We start from the raw sequence: 21,396 nt of genomic DNA on the forward strand, positions 1-21,396 counted from the left end.
AGGGGTGTCTATTTGGTAGTTCAATTACCTATATACCCTTGAACCTAAAATCAAAAAATAAATTGTCCTAAAAATCTCTTCTTCTTCCTCTAGCTAAACCACCTTCCTTTTCTCTCATATTTTTTTTCATCACCGTAATTAATTATCGATTCGTGAAAATTCGATAATCGGTTAAATTGGACCATATAATGGATCGTACAAAGAAAAAAGAAAACGTCAGGTGTTCTAAATCCTCTTCCAATCCATGAATTAAAGAAGATGAACCAATTGAAGATGAAGGTGTAAAAACTATAATTGAACCAGAAATTGAATCGAAATTCAACCATTTGAAGCTCCAAATACTGAAATGAGGATAAGAAGGTATTCCCTATAAACCCAATCTTTTATTTGTTATTTTTCATGGATTGAATGGGTTAAATTGCTAAAAACTTAGGGTTTTTGACGGTTACAGTAGCGGGTTCGGCTGATAATTGAGTTGAATTTTGAGCCGAACTGTTCTTGAAATTTCAACCTGAAAGTGTCTATGAACAGTTCGGCTAAACCGTAAATGTCAATTTTTAGACGAAACCCAAAGTGTGTATTAAATACGTCCCAGAACAGTGTCAGGTTCGGCTAATACCTTGCAAACCTTCCCGGCCGAACCTGAGAAGTGAAATTTAACCCAGGTGGTTGTCAGGTTCGGCTGACTCGATTAGATCACTTTCAAGCCGAACCTCTCTCAGTAAACACTTCAAAAATATTGATTTGCAGGATCTAGGTTCGGCTATCACGTGTTGTTGAGTTATCAGCCGAACCTTCTCTTTGCACACTCAAGATTTTCGATCTTGTTTTGGCCATAAATTTTTCGTCTGATGTCGGAATGACCTCATTCTTTTAGCGTTGTGTTTATCTTTTCATTCTCTTGAAGTTGAATATAAGATCTCATTGATTTTAATGAGTTTAATATGGACCTTGGTATTCTCCATCATTAGATTTCACTTTCTTAACACTTTTAGTAATTTTCACTTTTATTGTTTGGTTCATCCTATGAAAGGCTGCACAATAGAAAACATATGTAATAAAAATCCTAACCCCTAAATGTGTATGAATTTAAGTGTTTCATGGAAAATCAGTATCATGTTCGGCTGATGTGATTTTTTGAATATGAGCCGAACTTGGAAAAATATATAGTTCGGCTGATACGATATTTAGAGTGAAAAACGAACCTAACTCTCAGGAATAGGTTCGACTTGTTATTAGACTTTAATATAAGCCGAACTAGGATCTTGCAAATAGGTTGGAAGTTGGAAAATGAAGGTTTGGCATATAACGTTAACAAATTCAGCTAGTCGAACTGTTCATCAATTTAGTGGGTTCGGCTTATATTTTTAAGCCGAACATAGTCCTGGTTCGCCGAACCATGATGAAAAATACAATTTTTCGATGATTTCAAGCTACAAAAGTGAGATTAAACATAAAATAGAAGTGTACATGTGTGTTAGAAGCATTGGGTTCCTCATCTATGTATTCATCATCTGGATTTGGCTCATAAAAATCATCATCTTGAGTTTGAGTTTGTGTAAAATCATTCTCATAATCTAAGAAATCAGCCATTTCTGGATCATTGTTGTAGTTGATATGTATTTTCCTAGGTTTTTTAGATGAAGAATGACCCTTCTCATCCTCCATTGAATCAAGAAATTTTTTTTCTCACTTTCTCCTTTTCCTTCTCTCCTTCTCAATAAAAACTTGATTTTTTTTTCCTCAAATTATTTTATCTACCCAAAACTTTATAATTCTAAATTATCTTAATCACTAAACAAAAGTTTTAATCACTAATCCAGATTACTAACACTAATACATAAAGGATAGATTTGCCATTAAAAAAAATTGGTTAAGGGGATTTCTTATTTTGTTATTTCACATTCTTTTTTTGTCTTTATTCAATATGCCTAATAAGATTTCAGTATGCCCAAAATCATGGTTCTTTTTGTTTGCTCTTTTTTGGTTGGTTCTTTTTATATGCATTCGTTTAGCTTGGGGATGTATGAGAACCTTCTGTTATGCAGAAATGGGCTGAAATTATTGGACAACCATTCTAGACTTTCTCAAGGATCAAGATGTATTGCCGGTATTTTTCAGTTGTCAAATTGTTGGTTACTAGCTTCAACTGTCAACATGCTTTTTATTTTCGAGGGGCCATTTGTAAATTATTTTAAAGGGACTCGATATTGGTTTTACTACGCATTGCTACTTTACGGACAAATATTGGTACTACACTTGGAAATTTTTTCCCACCACAACAAATGTTGTTGATCTTTTTGGACATGCTGAATGTGTGCATGTATTTCTTGTCCACTTACATGTTCCTTATTCAATAATCTTTGCTTACATGATTATTAGCCTGGCTAAATTGGGGCCTATAAGCATTAATTGGGTTCTATGAATTTTTCATCCACCCCATAGAGAATGATAAAGGGTGTCTAAGTTTGATGAAACTATCATTTTATCATCTATAAGAAATTTTAATACTACCAATTTATCCTCATTTAATCCTAATAACAAAAAACAAAACAAAAAAAACTAAATCAAATCAAAATCACTTCCATTTCCATTTCCATTAAAATTAAGAATTCAAAACCAAAAAAAAACATTATTGATAATCACCAAATTCACTAAAATAGGTAATTTTTCGTTTTAGCTCGAATCAAGTACTTTTCTATTAACCCAATCCCCTAGAGTAGGTTTCAAAAACATGTAATCACTCAAACAATCCAAAAAAATTTAAATCAAAGTTTTTTGGGTATATAACAATCGGTCTACGTCAATGCACTTGTAAACCGATTTCATTTAGAAATGGTTGTTGTTTATGCCCACAAAGACCGATTGTCCTGGATGGCATTCTGGTCGTAGGAAATTGAACCAGAATCGGTCTACTTTAATGCCCACATAGCCCAATTCTGGTATGGAAGAGATAATTGTTTTCCTGTGTTTTTTTTTTGTTAGAATCGGTTTACACGATACATATATAAAAACCGATTCATGTTATGCAATGTTAGGAATCGATTTTTATATATGTATCGTGTAAATCGATTCTGGTTAACCAAAAAAAAAATTAGTTAATACTCGATCATAAAATGAGTATGAAATCATAATAGATTTCATTTCGATTAAAAATGAAAATGAAAATAATTCTATATGCTTTTAACCAATTTGAAAATGAGTATAACTTTATATTTGAGTTGAAAACGAGTATAACTTTATACTCGAATTGAAAACGAGTACAACTTCTTAAACGATTTGAAACTGAGTATGAAGTCATACTCATTCTTAACTCGGGTATAAATGAATTTTAATTTTGTTTGATGTTTAAAAACACATAATTCACAGATAAAAAAGAAAAAATTTACCCACAATCGGTTTATGTTCATGCCCATATAAATCGATTCTGGATAATCGGTTGATTTTCATGTCCATATAAACCGATTCTGGGTAGAAGCAAGTTTCAGAAAATCTTTGTATGTTTTTGAGGTTACAATCGGTTGATACCAATGGCAACATATATCGATTCTGAGTCAGTGTTCTTCAAAAAAATTCAAAATTTCAAAAAAATTCATGTTCAGATGATTCATTAACAAGTTAATTTCACATCTAACACGATATTTTACCACTAATCAATCGAATTAATACTAATTAATCAGAGGTAAATTAGCCATTAAAAAAATAGTTGATTAAGGGGTTTTTGATTTTACTTCAAAATATCTCTTTTTTGTCACGTAGTGATAGGCCCAAACTAATCCTTATAGACCCCAATTTAGCCAGGATTATTAGCACGTGTAGGTTAATTATGAATTTCAACACATTAATTGGTTTTAATAAGCCTACAAACAAAACTGTGCCGGGTCAGAAAAGTCATTAACCTATGAGATGCCAAGAAAGACTAAAAATAGATACCATAAATTAGAATTACATGTACAAATCCTTAATTATATACTGCATTGAAAAGTTACAAGCAATTATGGAAGCGTACAACAAAGTGTTATGCTACCGAAACTTGAAAACATTGACAAAACAATATATACTCCCTCCGTTTGTGAAAAATGTTGCTTTCATTTTTTCAATTTGGCTTATTTTTAGACTAAAATGAAAAAATGACAGTAACACTTTTCCATAAACGGAGATAATATATTATTGTGGTTGCTAGTTGTTGTTAATGATGTTCTTGTTGCTGATTCAATCAACTAGCACAGTTCTACACTAGCTAAGCCATCTCTTGATTAAACTGATTTAAAGCTTGAGATTCAAAACCCCGGTATGAATTTCTCTGTCTTTTCTTGGAGTTGCTATAATTAATGAGCTTTGTTTTTCAAATTTTAGGAATTTGGGTTACTTATAATTCATAGTAATAAATTTTGGCATATTACCCTTGTGCTTATAAATAAAAATATTGCTTGGGAAAAAAATTAAAAAAAAAGGAAAAGAAAGGAAAAAAAACATGTTTATTCAAACAGTCATTATCAGCCTGGCTAAATTGAGGCCTATGACGCTTAATTGGGGCCTGTGAATTACTTCAACTAATTTAAAGAGTAGGATATGGGGTGTCTAAATGATGGTAAAAATACCAAATTAACCTTGAAATAAACTTTAATTATTCTAATACAAATACAAATACAAAATCACGATCACTTAATTAACAAATAAAAAAATCATTAATCAAAACTCAAATTCTTTCCAATTTCCATCAAAATCAAAACTAAAACTAAAACCTAATCAATCACAAACAACAATTGAAATCTAATGACCTTTTTTGAGTTTTTATAAAAAAAGAAAAAAATAAAACCGAACAATTCAAGTGATTGAGTTAAATTCTTTTAACCAATTCTTGCTAAGAGGTACTCTACAATGATTTACCTCTAAATCTTTGAAATTCACTTATCAAATTTTCTGAAAATCCACCCAGAATCGGTATACGTGTGCACCATATTAGTCCGATATGGTTGATGTTACAAGCAATCGGTTTTTATTGTGCACCAACATATCCCGATTTTGGGTGAACATCAACCATAATCGGTTTTTGTCAATGCACTCATTAACCGATTCTGGATTCAAGTTCGAATTTATAGAGAAATACAGAATCGGATTGTTAGTGCATATATATAATCCGGTTGTAACTGTTAACGAGTATTTTTTGAAATTAAAATTATAGCCGTTGTTACTTTCTGTATATAAACAGGATAGTCTATTCTCTCTCATACACTACCTAATCCAAAGAAATCTTTCTCCATTGTTAGTTTTTTTCATTTGAAGATGTCAAGTCCATCATCATCAACTACCAATTCAATCGAACACATACTTAGAAGATGCAAGCGAACAACCAAATCAATTGCGTCAATGGAAGAAGAGATACGAAAAAGAAGAGAGCAAACAACTACAAACGCGACTTAATCTTCATCACCTAACAAATATATTATTGTAATGAATGAAGTGTTAAGCAAACAAATAACTACAAAATAAACCATATCATCGTCATCGACTACGATAAAATATAAAGAGAAACTCAAGGCAAAGAAACGAGGTCAAGAGCAATTCCAACTAAGGGAAAGAGTGAATGATGTTGAGGAAGAGACTGAATGGATTAAAAATTATTACATAGTCAAGGATCTTCCCAAAGAACAACAAGATGAGAGTATATTTTGGCTTCAAGTTGGTTGGGCCCTTTCGTTAAACAGACGAGCAAGAAACCACGCTATAATTATGAACCATCCCACATTTGTTCAAGGACGAATCATGGTAGGAAATTATACATCAAGTACAACGAGATTCTCGCTAGACATAGAGGAAACCGGTTCGCGGCACAAGATGAATATACCGCTTGGAGAACAGAGCGTTTTTATCATTTCGAAGCAGCATTGATAGTTAAAGCTCACACTAAAAAATAGAACCGTGCTAGTTTCAATTTTAAGATTTTATGAAAAGTGGAAATGACCCACAATCGGATCATGTTGGACCGTATGTAATCCGATTACTGAGTTAAAAATTGTGTGTTCTCCTATAACTTTTCTTCCCAAAATTGGATTACATTATCGTCCATAAAAACCGATTCTGAAAGAATCCCAGACAACGTTTGTTCATAATCGTTTTATAATAGTTCATTAGTAAACTGATTTCTCTTTGAAGTCAGAAACGGTTTATAACAGTTGTAGCTTAAACCGATTCTGGAAAAGCTGCAGCAAGCTACCTTCACAATCGGGCTTTAGAAACGTATTATAAGACCGATTATGTTTCAAATTTCATGGGTACAACATACCCAAAAAGACAAATCACTTTCATTCAGTAAGCTTGGTTCACTTTGCAACATAAAATATATGAAAGCGAAAAAATATAAACATCTGATAGTTCGAGTTATTAACAAAAGAAAAATACTCATTCCAACACTTGAAGACCCTTCATTTGATCCGGCTCGACTAACTCTTCCCAGCGCTTCAGGTTGGGCTCGTATTTTTCAAGAAATTTCTTGGTGAGATCTGATTCATAATGAAACCTACACAGTGGTGTTAATGGACAATCTTCACGTATCCTAAGACCGATATAATGCATGTTGTTAGAGTTGAACAAAACAATTCTCCGATCCTTAAGCGATTCATCCCAAATGTTGTACTTGGGGCGTATGTATAATATGTTCCCTGACCAAATAAATGAACAACACAACTCCACGTTTCTGCAAGAAGATGACCACATAGAGGCATGGTCGGGTAATTGGTACATTCCCCTTTAGCCCTTGAACACTGGAAACCATTTCATCAAATCTCACTTATCTATCCTTTCTTGATCCTTCTTTCATCATCGAAATGTAAAACTCCTTGTCTTCTTGTAGGCGTAAGGCCATCGTCTTTCTAAAATATTGACATTAGGTTACGTTCTCATCGTCCTCCAAACTTATATCACCTATTTGTTCCGACGCAACGTGGTAACCACAATTCCCATCCGTATCCACATCGTCAGTAGATAACACATAGGGATTAATGAATTCAGGAAGTTTCGGATAATACTCATCGAATATGGTGTAACACGTTCGATGGGGTCTACCTCGTTCATCCTTAGGCGTACTTCCATCACCAAGAGTGGCCCTTAGAGTCACCATAGAACCCATTTGTTTTTCTTGTCCCTTCCATGCACGTATCCTTGATACTCGTGTTGTACTCGCTTGACTCTATTTGGAAGAAACGATTAGATCGGATTATATGACTAATTATAAAGTCCGATTGTCGGAAATCGGATTATATGAGCAATTATAAATTCTGATTAAGTACTTGATGATTTGGGATAAAAATTCACAAATCCCACAATCGGTTCAGGTTACATAACATGTAATCTGATTTTGCACCTCATTTCTCCTGAAACTTTTCTTCTTCACAATCGGATTACATATACACGTAAATGAACCGATTATAAACTTCGTGTATTTTAGGTGATTAACAAAAAGGAATCAGATTATGCACATCACTAGCAAAAACCAATTTTGGTCACGTACCCATCGCGCCAAAAAATTACTACAATCGGATTATATGGTGATGAACAACAACCGATTATGATACCCAATTTGGGGATTTTATCCATAATCAGTTTATGTGGTGATATCGAATAAACCGATTCTGGAAAAAAAATTGAATTTTTTTCCTTTGTGGGAGATCTAGACATGCAAATAGATGTTTGTGTATCATTACAGATCATACCTGTTTATTTGAAGCATCATCACCTTCTTCTTCCCGGATATATTGTTCTTGTGCTTGAATAATATCCTCAAGCATTCTTTGGTTGTCATTCTCTTCTTCATTAAACAAATTTTCCAATTCAGTAGGATTGAAATCATGATTATCTGATGCACCCACTTCTTCATCACTACTAAAGTCTTCATCGTCACTATAAAGTTTCATTTCTGCTAAGAAAATCACAAAACCTATTTTTTTCTTTTTTCCCTCTACTTCTTCTTTCCCTCCAAACCTTAAAAGAGGAAATTAATTTCTACTCTAATCCTAACACCATAATCAAACTCCAAACACTAATTAATTTAACTAATACTTGTTAGTCTCTATGTTGGTTTAGCAACAAAACGTGTTTTATATTTCTTTAAACTGGATTAGTACTAATCCTAATCAATGAAGGTTAAGTTTTGTTTATATTGATTATGTAAGTTTAAGTGTACATAATGATAAGTATCTCTTAGACTACTTAGAATGGCATACTAGTTATAATAATGCTATATGAGGTTGTTTTTCAACTCTTGATGGAAGGTTGAATGACACATGTCTTTTCTAGCATGAGGTGGACCCATTCTAGCTCTTGTTTAAAAGAAATGTTTTCAATCATCAAAGTACAAGAGAAGATAGTAGTGGAAGTGTATACCTAGATAGAAAGCAACTGAAATTTCTAGGTTTTCCTTTCAACTATTGTGAGCTAATCTAAGGTATGTACTTAAACTTCCTATCCACTTCCATCTTAATGTTACATAGATGTAGAATACATGATCCAGATGCATCAATTAATACACCAACTTATAATATTAACCTTGAATGAAGAATAACATGATTTTTATAGCTAATAAAGACTTAGAAGCATGATTATAGGTTGATATTCCAACATTGGTATCAGAGCTTTAGGTATAATATATTCTGCAACTAGTTTTGAAACGATTACTTAAATTCAAATCATGGGTTATACATGTTTTGATGTAATCTTGTTACAAGACTGTCATAAAGTATTACTTGAACCTTGTTGCAGTTTTCATGTTCTTTTATTGTTTCTATGTGTCGCCAAAGTGATACTTAGGGATCTGATAAAACGTCATATTTTGGTATGAAACGACTGCGTAAGTGGCATTACAGATGTTGTCTGTATGATGATACCCAAAGGTTAATCATAATGGTAACATATGTGATGGAGCAAGAGAATCTACTTGTACATGGTAAATGATAGGTCTTTTCGACCCAAAGGTTTAAAAGTGCTGTCGAGTACTATGTGTGAGTTGATTAGACTTGTTTTTGTTTGACTTGATATATTACAAGTTTACCCAAAGGTAAAGCTGTGGTTATATCGAGTCTGAAATCAGAATTTAGTTGTTATGAAGTATTAATAACAATTGTGTTAATTTTGATTTATTGTTATATAAAGTTTCAGATTGTTTTATGTTTATATACATGCATATCATTCATATGGAAATAAATTAAAAGGTTAGGCATGCATATTTCAGCTACTTCAATGAATCCTACAAAAGTTCAAGGTTATTTGGCTGGTATCGAGCCACTAACTGGTTCTAACTATCTCAAATGGAGGTCGTATCTGGATAAAGTTCTTGGTTACTTGGAGTATGATATTTCTTTAAGAGAACCAATGCCTCAAAAGCCTGTAGATAATTCTAATAGAAGTGAAAAACAGAATTTCTACAAGTGGGAAAAGGCAAACAGAATGAGTATTATGATCATTCAAGGTACGATCCCAGATGCGATTCAGAGTGGAATTCCAATGAAAGATACGGCCAAAGAGCAGTTGGATGTTATTAAGTCACAATTTATGAGTTAACCAAAGTGTATGGTTGGTGCTCATATGAGTCAGATGACATCAATGAGGTATATTGGAGATGGCAGTGTTCGAGATCACATATTTCAAATGGAAGATCTAGTATACAGGTTACAAGGTCTGGATACGAACCTAAATGATGATTATCTAGTGCAACTCGCAGTAAATTCACTTCCAAAATAATTTGAGACTTTCAAGATCAACTATAATATTTGTGACAGAAAATGGGATGTAAACGAGTTAATCTCTCATTGTCTGCAAGAAGAGGAAAGGCAGCGACGTGAAACTAAAGAATACGCACACTTTGTTTCAGCTGGTCCTAGTAAGAAAAGCTTCAAGAAATCAGGAAAGAACAAGAAACCTCATGAACAGAAAAAGGAAACACCAAATGATGAGTCTGAAGTTAACAAGAATGGTAAGAAGTTTCCATTTAAATGTTATTTCTGTAAGAAGAATGCCCATATGAAGAAGGCCTGCTTTAAGTATAAGAATTGGCTGAAAAAGAAAGGTATTGATTTCCATATGATGTGATTTTAAATTAATCTTGTTGATACTCCTTTGAATACTTGGTGTTTAGACACTGCAGCAACCATTTATATTGAAAATTCCTTGCAGGCATTCACAAGCCAGTGGAAACTAAGTAAGGAAGAGCGGTGTCTATATATGCCAAATGCTCAAGGAGTGGAAGTTAAAGTTATTGGAAATGTGCGACTAACTCTGGATTCCGGGAATTTTTCGGATCTTTTTGATGTATTTTATGTACCTACTGTAAGAAGATGTTTAGTTTCAGTTGGTAGACTTGATACTAAGGGTTTTCGTTTTCTATCGGTGGTGGCTGTTTTAAGATGTATTTTAAACCACAACTAGTTGGTTATGGGCAGAATGTTGATAATCTATACAAGTTGAATGTTGATCTAAATTCTATGAATTCAGTATCTTGTATAAATGTTGATACAACTAAAGGTATCAAAAGAAGTTTAGACACAGAAAATTCTTCAATGTTGTGGGATCAACGTCTAGGACACATATCTAAAGATCGAATGAAAATGCTTATAAGGGAAAATATGTTACCACAACTGGATTTTTCATATTTCAGCACTTGTGTAGCCTGCATTAAAGGGAAGTTTGCTAAATCTAGAAAGAAAACAACTATTAGAAGTCAAGGGTTACTTGAAATTGTGCATACTGATATATGTAGTCCTTTTACAATTGCTTCTAGAGGTGGTCAGAGATATTTCATTACGTTTATAGATCATTATTCTCATTGTGCTTATGCTTATCTTATTCGTGAAAGATCATATACTTTGGAAGTTTTCCAAACTTACAAGACAGAAGTTGAAAACCAACTTGAGAAGAAAATCAAAGTGTTGAGATCTGACAGGGGAGGAGAATATTATAGGAAAGATGATTCTCATGGTGAGCCTCATGGAAAGATGATTGGATTTTTGCGAGAACAAGGTATTGTGGCTCAGTTTACTACTCCCGTATCACCGGAGAAAAATGGAGTTGCTGAAAGACGTAACAGAACTTACAAAGATATGGTTCGCATTATGATGAGTAATTCTACATTACATGAATCATTTTGGGGAGAAGCTCTAAAAAAACAGTGTACATTTTAAATCGTGTACCTAGTAAAGCAGTTACGAAGACTTCCTATGGGCTTTGGACAGGTAGGAAACCGAGTCTAAATCATTTTCATGTTTGGGGTTGTGCAGCGGAAGCTAGGCTATTTAATCCTTCAGAAAAATCACTTGATTCTCGCACTACGAGTTGTTTCTTTGTTGGTTACCCGAACAGATCGAAGGGTTACAGATTTTACTGTCCGTCTAAGCCTTTCGAAATTGCTGAAACTAACCATGCTAAGTTTCTAGAGAATGATCAGATCAGTGGGAGTGAATCTCGACAAATAATATTTGAATAAGAGGATCCTACAGATCTGGATGGAACCGAAGTTCATAAAGAATCAACAATTGACATTCCAGAATCATCTAAAGCCGTCGAAAAAGAAGAAATAGTTTTGCACAGATCTGCTAGACCAAGAAAAACAGTCTTCAAGCCTGGTTTTAGTACATTCATGGTGGAATCAGATGGAGTTATTGACGATATGGAAGATCCATTGACATATTCACAGGCAGTGAATGGAAAGAATTCTCATTTTTGTCTTCCTTCCATAGATGAGGAATTAGAATCAATGGACTAGAATGGAGTATGGGATATGGTGGATCTGCCAGAATGTGCAACAACAGTTGGATGTAAATGTATTTTCAAAATCAAACACAATGCTGATGGTAGTATCGAAAGATTCAAGGCGAGACTTGTTGCGAAGGGGTTTACTCAAGAACCAGGTGTTGATTATGAAGAAACCTTTTCTCCTGTTTCCAAGAAAGATTCATTTAGAGACATCATGGAAATGGTAGCTCATTTCGATCTAGAATTGTTTCAAATGAATGTGAAAACAACTCTTTTGAATGTTGATCTAGATAAGAAGATTTATATGGTACCACCGTAAGGTTTAACATCTAAAGATCAAGAGGGAAAAGTCTGTTGCTTGAAGAAATTTCTATATGGGCTGAAACAAGTTTCTAGGAAATGGTATATGAAGTTTTATCAAGTAGTGTCATCTTACAGTTTCATTGAAAATGAAGTCGATAGATGCATATATATGAAAACTAGTAGGAGCAAGTTTATCATCCTAGTATTGTACGTTGATGATATTCTACTTGCTAGTAACAACATTAATATGATTCATGACACTAGAAATTTTCTCTCAACCAATTTCGAGATGAAAGATTTGGGAGAAGTTTAGTATGTTCTTGGTATTTGGATACATCGGGACAGAAACAGAGGTTTATTGGGTTTGTCTCAAGAAGCCTACATCAAGAAGATACTCCAAAGAATTGAGATGCAGAACTGTGCACCGGGTGAAGCACCTATTGTGAAGGGTGATATTATCAACCGCATGCAGTGTCCTAAATTTGACTTAGAAAGGAGTTGAATAGACTCTAAAAGGTATGCATCAGCTGTTGGTAGCTTGATGTATGCCATGATTTGCACCCGTCCAGATATTAATTTTGTCGTTGGTGTTTTGGGACGCTACCAGAAAAATCCAGGTGAACTACACTGGAAAGTAGTGAAGAAAGTGCTTCGCTATTTGCAAAGAACAAAACATTTCCAACTTGTATACATAAGATCCAATGAATTGGAAGTGGAATGTTTCTCATACTCTGACTTTATGGTTTCGGATAAGCTGAAATCTATATCTGATTATGTATTTATGTTTGCTAAAGGTGTTATTTCGTGGAGAAGTGTAAAGCAATCTGTTGAAGCTCAATCCACAATGGAGGCAGAATACATTGCTTGCTACGAAGCAACAACTCATGCAGTTTGGCTGAGAAATTTTATGAAAGGTCTTTTGGTTATAGATTCTATATCTAGACCTATGAAATTTTATTGTGACAATCAATCTGCAATTAGCTTTGCGAAAGACAATCAAGGGACATGAAGAGTGCGACATATATATGTTAAATACTTCTTGGTAAAGCGCAAAGTCAAGAATCGAGAAATTGATATTTCTTATGTTTCGACTGATAATATGCTTGCAGATCCTACGACTAAAGGTTTGAACCCTAAGGCGTTTAAAGAGCATGTAACTGCTATAGGTGTTGTTGATATGTCATAGATGTGTGATTTGATTGTAAATAATCAAATATCTCAGTTTGCATATCAACATACTTTGTTATGATTGCTCTTGCTATTTATTTTTTTTGCTGTAATGTCTTAATTGATGCATTATAAAGTTCTAAGATATCTTTTCAGGATTAAAAGGAATGCGGTAGTCTTTTAAAAGACGTTAGCAGATCTCTTTTGAGGTCATAAGAGTGCGGTAGTCTCTTAAAATACGTTGGCAGATCTCTTTTGAGATCATAAGAATGTTGTAGTCTCTTGAAAGAGGTATTAGAAAATCCTTTTAAGATCACAAGGAAGTCCTTTTAAGGCATAAATGAATCCTTATGAGGATTAAATGGTTATTGTCCTTTATGTAAGTATGCCTAAATATTAACTCAAGAACAATAGTCTGTCTACATTTCTGATTATGTAAACAACATGTGTATCTTTTAAATGGTGTTTGGATCTTCATAGTCGAATTCTAGCGTATTGTTGATCTTGAGGATAAGGTTATACATGAATGGTTGCTCATTGTAGGATTATATTTTCTAAAAAGGGTTGGCCACTTACAGTTTTCTACCTCATTAATCCAAGTCTGTTTTTTGTAAAGTTTTCTTAAACTTAAAAGGTTTTGTTGCTGCCCAAAGTGGGAGATGTTAGTCTCTATGTTGGTTTAGCAACAAAACATGTTTTGTATTTCTTTAAACTGGATTAGTACTAATCCTGATCAATGAAGTTTAAGGTTTGTTCATGTTGATTATGTAAGTTTAAGGGTACATAAGGATAAGTATCTCTTAGACTACTTAGAATGGCATAATAGTTATAATAATGCTATGTGAGGGTGTTTTTCAACTCTTAATGGAAGGTTGAATGACACATGTCTTTTCTAGCATGAGGTGGACTCCATTCTATCTCTTGTTTAAAAGAATATTTTCCATCATCAAAGGACAAGAGAAGATAGTAGTGGAAGTGTCTACCTAGATAGAAAGTAACTGAAATTTCTAAGTTTTCCTTTCAACTGTTGTGAGCTAATCTAAGGTATGTACTTAAACTTCCTATCTACTTCCATATTAATGTTACAAAGATGTAGAATATATGATCCAGATGCATGAATTAATATACCATCTTATAATATTAACCTTGAATGAAGAATAGCATGATTTATAACTCATAAAGACTTATAAGCATGATTATTGGCTGATATTCCAACATTGGTATCAGATCTTTAGGTATAATATATTTTGCAACTAATTTTGAACTGATTACTTAAATTCAAATCATGGGTTATACATGTTTTGTTGTAATCTTGTTACAAGGCTGTCATAAAGTATTACTTGAACCTTGTAGCAGTCTTCATGTTCTTTTATCATTTCTATGTGTCGCCAAAGTGATGCTTAGGGAGCTGATAAAACGACATATTTTGGTATGAAACGATTGCGTAAGTGGCATTTCAGATGTTGTCTGCATGATGATACCCAAAGGTTAATCATACTGGTAACATATGTGATGTAGCAAGAGAATCTACTTGTACACGGTAAATGATAGGTATTTTCGACCCAAAGGTTTAAAAGTCCTGTCGAGTACTATGTGTGAGTTGATTAGACTAGTTTTGGTTTGACTTGATATATTACAAGTTTACCCAAAGGTGAAGCTGTGGTTATATCGAGTCTGAAATCAAAATTTAGTTATTATGAAGTATTAATAACAATTGTGTTAATTCTGATTTATTGTTATATAAAGTTTCAGAATGTTTTATGTTTATATACATACATATCATTCATATGGAAATAAATTAAAAAGTTATGCATGCATATTTCAGCTACTTCAATGAATCCTACACAAGTTCAAGGTTATTTGGCTGGTATTGAGCCACTAAATGGCGCTAACTATCTCAAATGGAGGTCGCATATGGATATAGTTATTTGTTACTTGGAGTATGATATTGCTTTAAGAGAACCAATGCCTCAAAAGCCTGTAGATAATTTTAATAGAAGTGAAAAACAGAGTTTCTACAAGTGGGAAAAGGCAAACAGAATGAGTATTATGATCACTCGAGGTGCGATTCCAGATGCGATTCGAGGTGGAATTCCAATGAAAGACATGGCCAAAGAGCATTTGAATGTTATTAAGTCACAATTTATGAGTTCGACAAAGTCGATGGTTAGTGCGTATATGAGTCAGCTGACATCAATGAGGTATAGTGGAGATGGCAGTGTTCGATATCACATACTTCAAATGGAAGATCTAATATACAGGTTACGAGGTCTGGATATGAACCTAAATGATGATTATCTAGTGAAACTCGCAGTAAATTCACTTCCGAAACAATTTGAAACTTTCAAGATCAACTATAATATTTGTAACAGAAAATAGGATGTAAACAAGTTAGTCGCTCATTGTGTGCAAGAAGAGGAAAGGCAGCGACGTGAAATTAAAGAATACGCACACTTTGTTTCAACTGGTCCTAGCAAGAAAAGCTTCAAGAAATAAGGAAAGAACAAGAAACCTCAGGAACAGAAAAGGAAACACCAAATGATGAGTCTGAAGTTAACAAGAATGGTAAGAAGTTTCCTCTTCCATGGAAGCCTCCATAAAAATTCTAACCTTTTTTATTGGTTAAACAACATGTTGGGGATTTGGCTCGACCCAAGCCCATGAGATTTGTCCCACATGGGATACGCGGAGTTCTAGGTAGAGACTAATAAGGTGTGGAATCTCCCTACATAGTGCCGAGTCCTTTTCGATTAAAACCCCACACCTTTCTGGACAAAGATGGTGAAAGTGAGGACAGTATAGGTACTATGTAATGTTCGTAGGATCCATCAAATCGTATCAGAATTAGGGCTACTAAGAGATCGAATGGTTATGGATGTCAACCCTAAGGAAGGATTAGGCGCGCAAGGTGGAGTTAGGTGGTACGGGAACACTTTAACTCGGGTGGAGTATGGCAAGACGAAGCTATGGATCATGGTGGAGTTAGATCGTCTCCCTCTCTAACTCAGGTGGAGCAATCTCGAAGTGGCGTCCAAGGCTCAAGGGCGCATATTGACTGTAACCAGGTTTGACGGTAGTATATGGATGATGATCGTGTATGGTATATTGAGTTGGCATGCAGTACACCTAAGTGGTGCCAATCAATGTGGAGTTGTGGACATGAAGGAGCAAGGTGTACCTCAAGATGTTGCATAACGGTGATCGTACGACGATAGTTGGTGAGATATCTTGGATCTCGCCAAGGTGGAGATTGTTGGGGATTTGGCTCGACCCAAGCCCATGAGATTGGTCCCACATGGGATATGCGGAGTTCTAGGTGGAGACTAATAAGGTGTGGAATCTCCCTACATAGTGCCGAGGCCTTTTCGATTAAAACCCCACACATGTCTGGCCAAAGGTGGTGAAAGTGAGACAGTATCGGTACTATGTAAAGTCCGTAGGATCCATCACAACAATCATACTTCAAAAAGTTCCATTTAGAGACTCTCTTTTATATCGTTTACAGGTTGCCGTCTTTTTTGCCTTTCTTCGTCATTGATATACTTTTTCTTCTCTTTGTCATTCTGTCTTTCGATGCTAGGGTGATCTTGATCAGTTTGTGGATTATTTTTCATAGCATGTAGTTGCAAGTTTCCTCACAACCACACTCCACTATAACTATAATCAATATTAGGTAATCATTATTAAACTCTCCATTGATTTATCAAGACTTAAATCGGTTTACAAAATGGATACAAGTATTACAACAATCTTACTTGCTCCTAGATTTACTTTCTCTCTCCTGATTTCTTATCTAACACTCACCTAAAGAACCCTCTCCAAGTAACAACCTCTCCACTTTATATAATACGTTACATAGTGGATGACAGCTAATAGATCCTTTATTTTCGGAATCTCTATGCGTTACACTCGCTCATGTACAATCACTCGTTCTCGCACATATCTTCACACTTTACTCGTGACTTTGCTGACATCATCCATTACGTCATCTCAACCTTGCTTTGTGCGATCTCCCTCGTTTAAGTTATATAGCCTTCACTTCGCATACTTACTAACATGTGCGATATCTCACTCCTACATTCTGCCTCTTCTCATTTCGCTTATTCTACAGGGTGAGGGATATGAGAAACTCCTACCCTATATTATCTCATATGCTTGTCTTTTTACATTTTGCTTTGCCGACAATTTTCCGTAATTCCGTCTTCCCTTGTTTACGTGTGTCTTTTTAACCATTCATTTTTTGACACGTCTTTTTAACCGCTTGTTTCTATCCATTCCTTTTATCGCATTAATGAGAAGAACTTTTGAAAAATGGGACATACTTTTCCTATATATCTTCCTTTATCTTCTTCTTCATTCTTTTTATTTGTTTTATTCTTCTTCGTCTTCTCTCTATTGTTCTTTATCAAACAACCTCCATTCCCATTCTTTAATGGCTCCTGCTGGTAAAACGATGGAGACAAAATTTACCAAATTTAAGGAAGAACTTCATTCGAAAGGTTATATACTTCTTCTTCCTCCATCAACTGATTATTCCTCCAAACTTAATTTTGATTTGATCAACTCTGAACAGTGGAGTAATCAGAGAGTCATTGTTTCATTAGGGAAACTTCAAATTCTTCCAATTCCCCTTTATAACCCTGAAATTCCTCTTTTCTATAAAATTCTTGCTGATGAGAGATTCGCATGGGGAATATTCCAACTGAGTAGTGATGCGATTAGAATAACATTAGAATATTCTCGTCGCACAGCTGGATTAGAGTCTTCTTACCCTTATGAGGTCTGAAACAAATTGTATCGCGATAAAGTTATTAATCTCGCTGAACATACTCTTGATAATTTCTTCAATCATTATTATGTTGGGCTTATGAAAATTAATTTAACCAAATGGGACGTTCGCTTAAGAAGAAAAGACGGCATTGCTGAAGATAAAAGAATCATGCGAGACGATGACTGGAATGAAAAATCCAATAACAGTGCTCGCAGATCTAATGATTCAAGTTGTCTTAATTGTCCCACTATTTTAGAATGTCCCTACATTTTTGGTAAAGCTGATGATGGTTCTGATCTTCCGCTTCCCGATAATCTTTCTTCTTATCAACCTTGGAAGTTCGCATTGTCCGAGAGTGAGACAAAGAAAGTGGTATGTAATTTGGCATAAGTATTTTCAATTTCGCATAACCTTTCTTTCAATTTCTTATTTTCCTGTATTTTTCTCTGCAGGATGCTAAGAAGGACAAAATTTCAGATGATGCATCACCTTCGCAGATTAAGAAAGTAAGAAACATCCTTTTTAATTTTAACAATATTGTTGCCTCTGTTTTTTATCTTGGTTATTCGCGTAGGTGAAATCTTTGGGTGATAAGACTTTGGGCAAGGGTAATAGCATTCTGAAGAAAACCTTGTCTAAGTCTTCATCCAAAACGACTTCGTCCATAGATGATCTCTCTAAGAAGCGCAAAAGATATGATTCTTCCTCAAGTTCGGAATCCACTAATGATGACATTCTCGCTCCTGAAGAAGATTCATCAATTGATTCTTATGCGAAAGAATTATCAAACCTTTTTTCTAGGGATGTGCTGACTACTATTGATCATGAAGGATTGGATCTTTCCTTTAAAATAGTCTCAAATGTATGTATCACTCCTAACTTGGAGGATCCATCTCTTCGTGGACTTGACTCTGCGATAAACCCATATCTCCAATTTATATTTAACTCTATGGTAATATTCGCAATTTTATTTTTAACTTTTACTTAGTATCCCCTCCTTTTACTTATAATGCTTCTTTTACACTCTCGCAGGGAGATCGTTTGTCTTATGCAATTTCTGTGGATTATGAAAGGAAGCTTCTCAAGCTGAAAAATGAGAATGCCAAACTTAAAGATGAGAACTCAACTAATTCTGAATTGATTCGCAAGGCTCGATAAAGAAATAATGAACTTATTGGTATGTGATTATCATTTTCTTTATTTTTTTTCTTTCATGCGATAATTCGCACTTCTTATTTTATTATGTTCGCAGACTTGTATAACCTTTCAGATGAAGCAGCTAATCTCCCTGCTGCTGAAATTCTCTTAGAGCATCTCAATTCTTCCCTAAATAATTATCCCGCTCAAGGATTTGATAAACTTATCTTGGAAGAATTAAGGTTGAAATACACTACCCTTAGGCAAAGCCATAGAAATGCATTAACCTCATTCAATAGCTTTAAACATCGTCTTTATGAAAGTAGAGAAACAGTTCGAGTATTGGAAGCGAAGAAGAATAAACTTATTACTTAAAAAGATGAGATCACTCTTAATGGTGCGAAATCACTAGAAAAGTTCCAAGAATCACTTATTGAAGTTAAGAAATAACGTGATTCAGCTTTGAGCGAAAGGAACACGCTCATTGAAGAAAGAAATTCAATTCGATCTAAACTATTTATAGAGAGTGAAGCTGAATTTAGTTGGGCTGCTAGAGTTCTGAATGATGCTGGGAATAATTTAGGTGTAAATGTGAGCCTTCAGACTGAGCATTCCTCATTGGTCGCATACATTGTTTCCAATTATGAAGGTCATTTGTTGTTCTTTAACGCTTGTTCATACTTCAAGAGTAACATCTTACGTCGTTTTAACTTGCTTGCTCATATTTCGCAGTGAAGGAGAAGGATTATCTTGAGAGAATTAGAGATTTAGAAACTCGCTTAACTGCTAAAGAAGAAGAATCTTCTAATTGCAACTTCAGGTACCAACAATTGAAGGAAAACTGGACCCGTATGGTTTCAAACAACAGCAATGACGCTAATCGCGCTCGTATAGCTGTTGTTAAACGAGTCTGTCTAGTGAATAATATACCTGTCTCGAAGTATAAGTTTCCAGAGATTCCTGAAAATGTACCTATTCCTGATATTATAATCAGTGATGGAGAAGATGAAGATTCTTAAAAAGAAGTTAGTGATTTTGATGCTGAGCGAGAAGATGAAGAAAATGAAGATTAATCATTCATTTTTTTCTTGTTACAAATTCATTTGTTGTAAATTCTTCTTTCTTTTTGTATATCTTGAAGATATTAACTTTCATCATTTTAATGAAAATCTTCTTTTCTTCGTGTTCATGCTGAAAATATTATTTCTCGCATGTATATAAGACTATTAAATGGGGCAATTAACATTTCCTTCGCATTCCCATTCTTGCCTCTTGTTAATTGACGCATCATGATAGGCCAAGTATGATTTATATCATTTATCAACTTCTTGTGCGAACATTATCGGATTAGCTTCAATAATTTTTTCTCTTAGGTCTTATTTTTCCTTCCTATGTAAAGGTCTTATATTGCTATATTTCTGAGCAACGAGATCGTAGGTAGTCTTTACACTATGGTGTATCGACCCATTGATCTCGTATTATTACCTCTTCGGTTTTTATCGCATAAATATGACAAGTCTTAATACTTCCGTGAGTAAAAAGTCTCATGAAATTTACGTCTTTTGACACAATTCAGCTCCCTAATGGAGGGTGTCGTCCTTATCTCTGATTGCCCCTTCAAGGAAGCTTACCTCTACCGGGTTAAGGTTATGGCTCTTCGCATCCGGTAATTCAACAACCAGTTGATTTCGCAGTCTCGCATACACTACCGATGAGGTTTATGGTTGCGAGACTGCACCCTAGGTGGGGTATCTTTGGACCGAGTGCATCATAGTCAGGACTTGTCAAGAGTGAAAAGGTACGCTCCAGACGCCCCGGGCACTCTTGACTCAATCGGGTACCTCGGCGCCATGATCGAGTTTCTGCACTCCTTGAGAGAGACTTTCTCACCTTAGGCTCTCAATCTAAGATTATTATCTTAGACTGAAAATTTAAGGTACCTCTCCCGGATGGGCATTTTCGTTTATTCTCACCCCAAATCTCCATAACTCAAGTTCCAGGGTCGGTGTTTCTTTCCCTTGAGTCATGCTTTCTAGGTCTCTCCGACTATGACGTGCGATATGTCTTATTTTTATATGTTCTTTTGCCTCTTGCATGTATGCGAACTAGGTTGCACTCCATATTCATATTTCTAGTCTATCTGATAATAAATATCATTTCTGTTTCCTTATTTTAAGGTCTTATTTAAAGATTTAACTCTTTCTTTTTTCTTTGACGTAATATCACTATATGAAATTTGAATTTTTCAATCCATATTTCCAATATTTGAGTTTTCA

General features: G+C 34.6%; 1 protein-coding gene across 1 annotated transcript; it reads left to right on the forward strand.

The window, feature by feature from the left end:
* The first annotated feature begins 15,045 nt into the window (after positions 1-15,045).
* Positions 15,046-15,812, forward strand: LOC113324038. Its single transcript, XM_026572376.1, has 2 exons — positions 15,046-15,525; positions 15,687-15,812. The coding sequence occupies exons 1-2, from the start codon at positions 15,046-15,048 to the stop codon at positions 15,810-15,812; spliced, it is 606 nt and encodes a 201-aa protein (XP_026428161.1).
* The last annotated feature ends 5,584 nt before the right edge of the window (positions 15,813-21,396 follow it).

The sequence above is a fragment of the Papaver somniferum genome, chromosome 11 (assembly GCF_003573695.1).
Source record: "Papaver somniferum cultivar HN1 chromosome 11, ASM357369v1, whole genome shotgun sequence".
NCBI lineage: Eukaryota > Viridiplantae > Streptophyta > Magnoliopsida > Ranunculales > Papaveraceae > Papaver > Papaver somniferum.

Coding starts and splice junctions, on each gene's coding strand:
- LOC113324038 (XM_026572376.1), top strand. CDS start 15,046: ATGAATCCTACACAAGTTCAAGGTTATTTGGCTGGTATTGAGCCACTA. Junction 15,526..15,686: donor ATTATCTAGTGAAACTCGCA/GTAAATTCACTT, acceptor AACTGGTCCTAG/CAAGAAAAGCTTCAAGAAAT.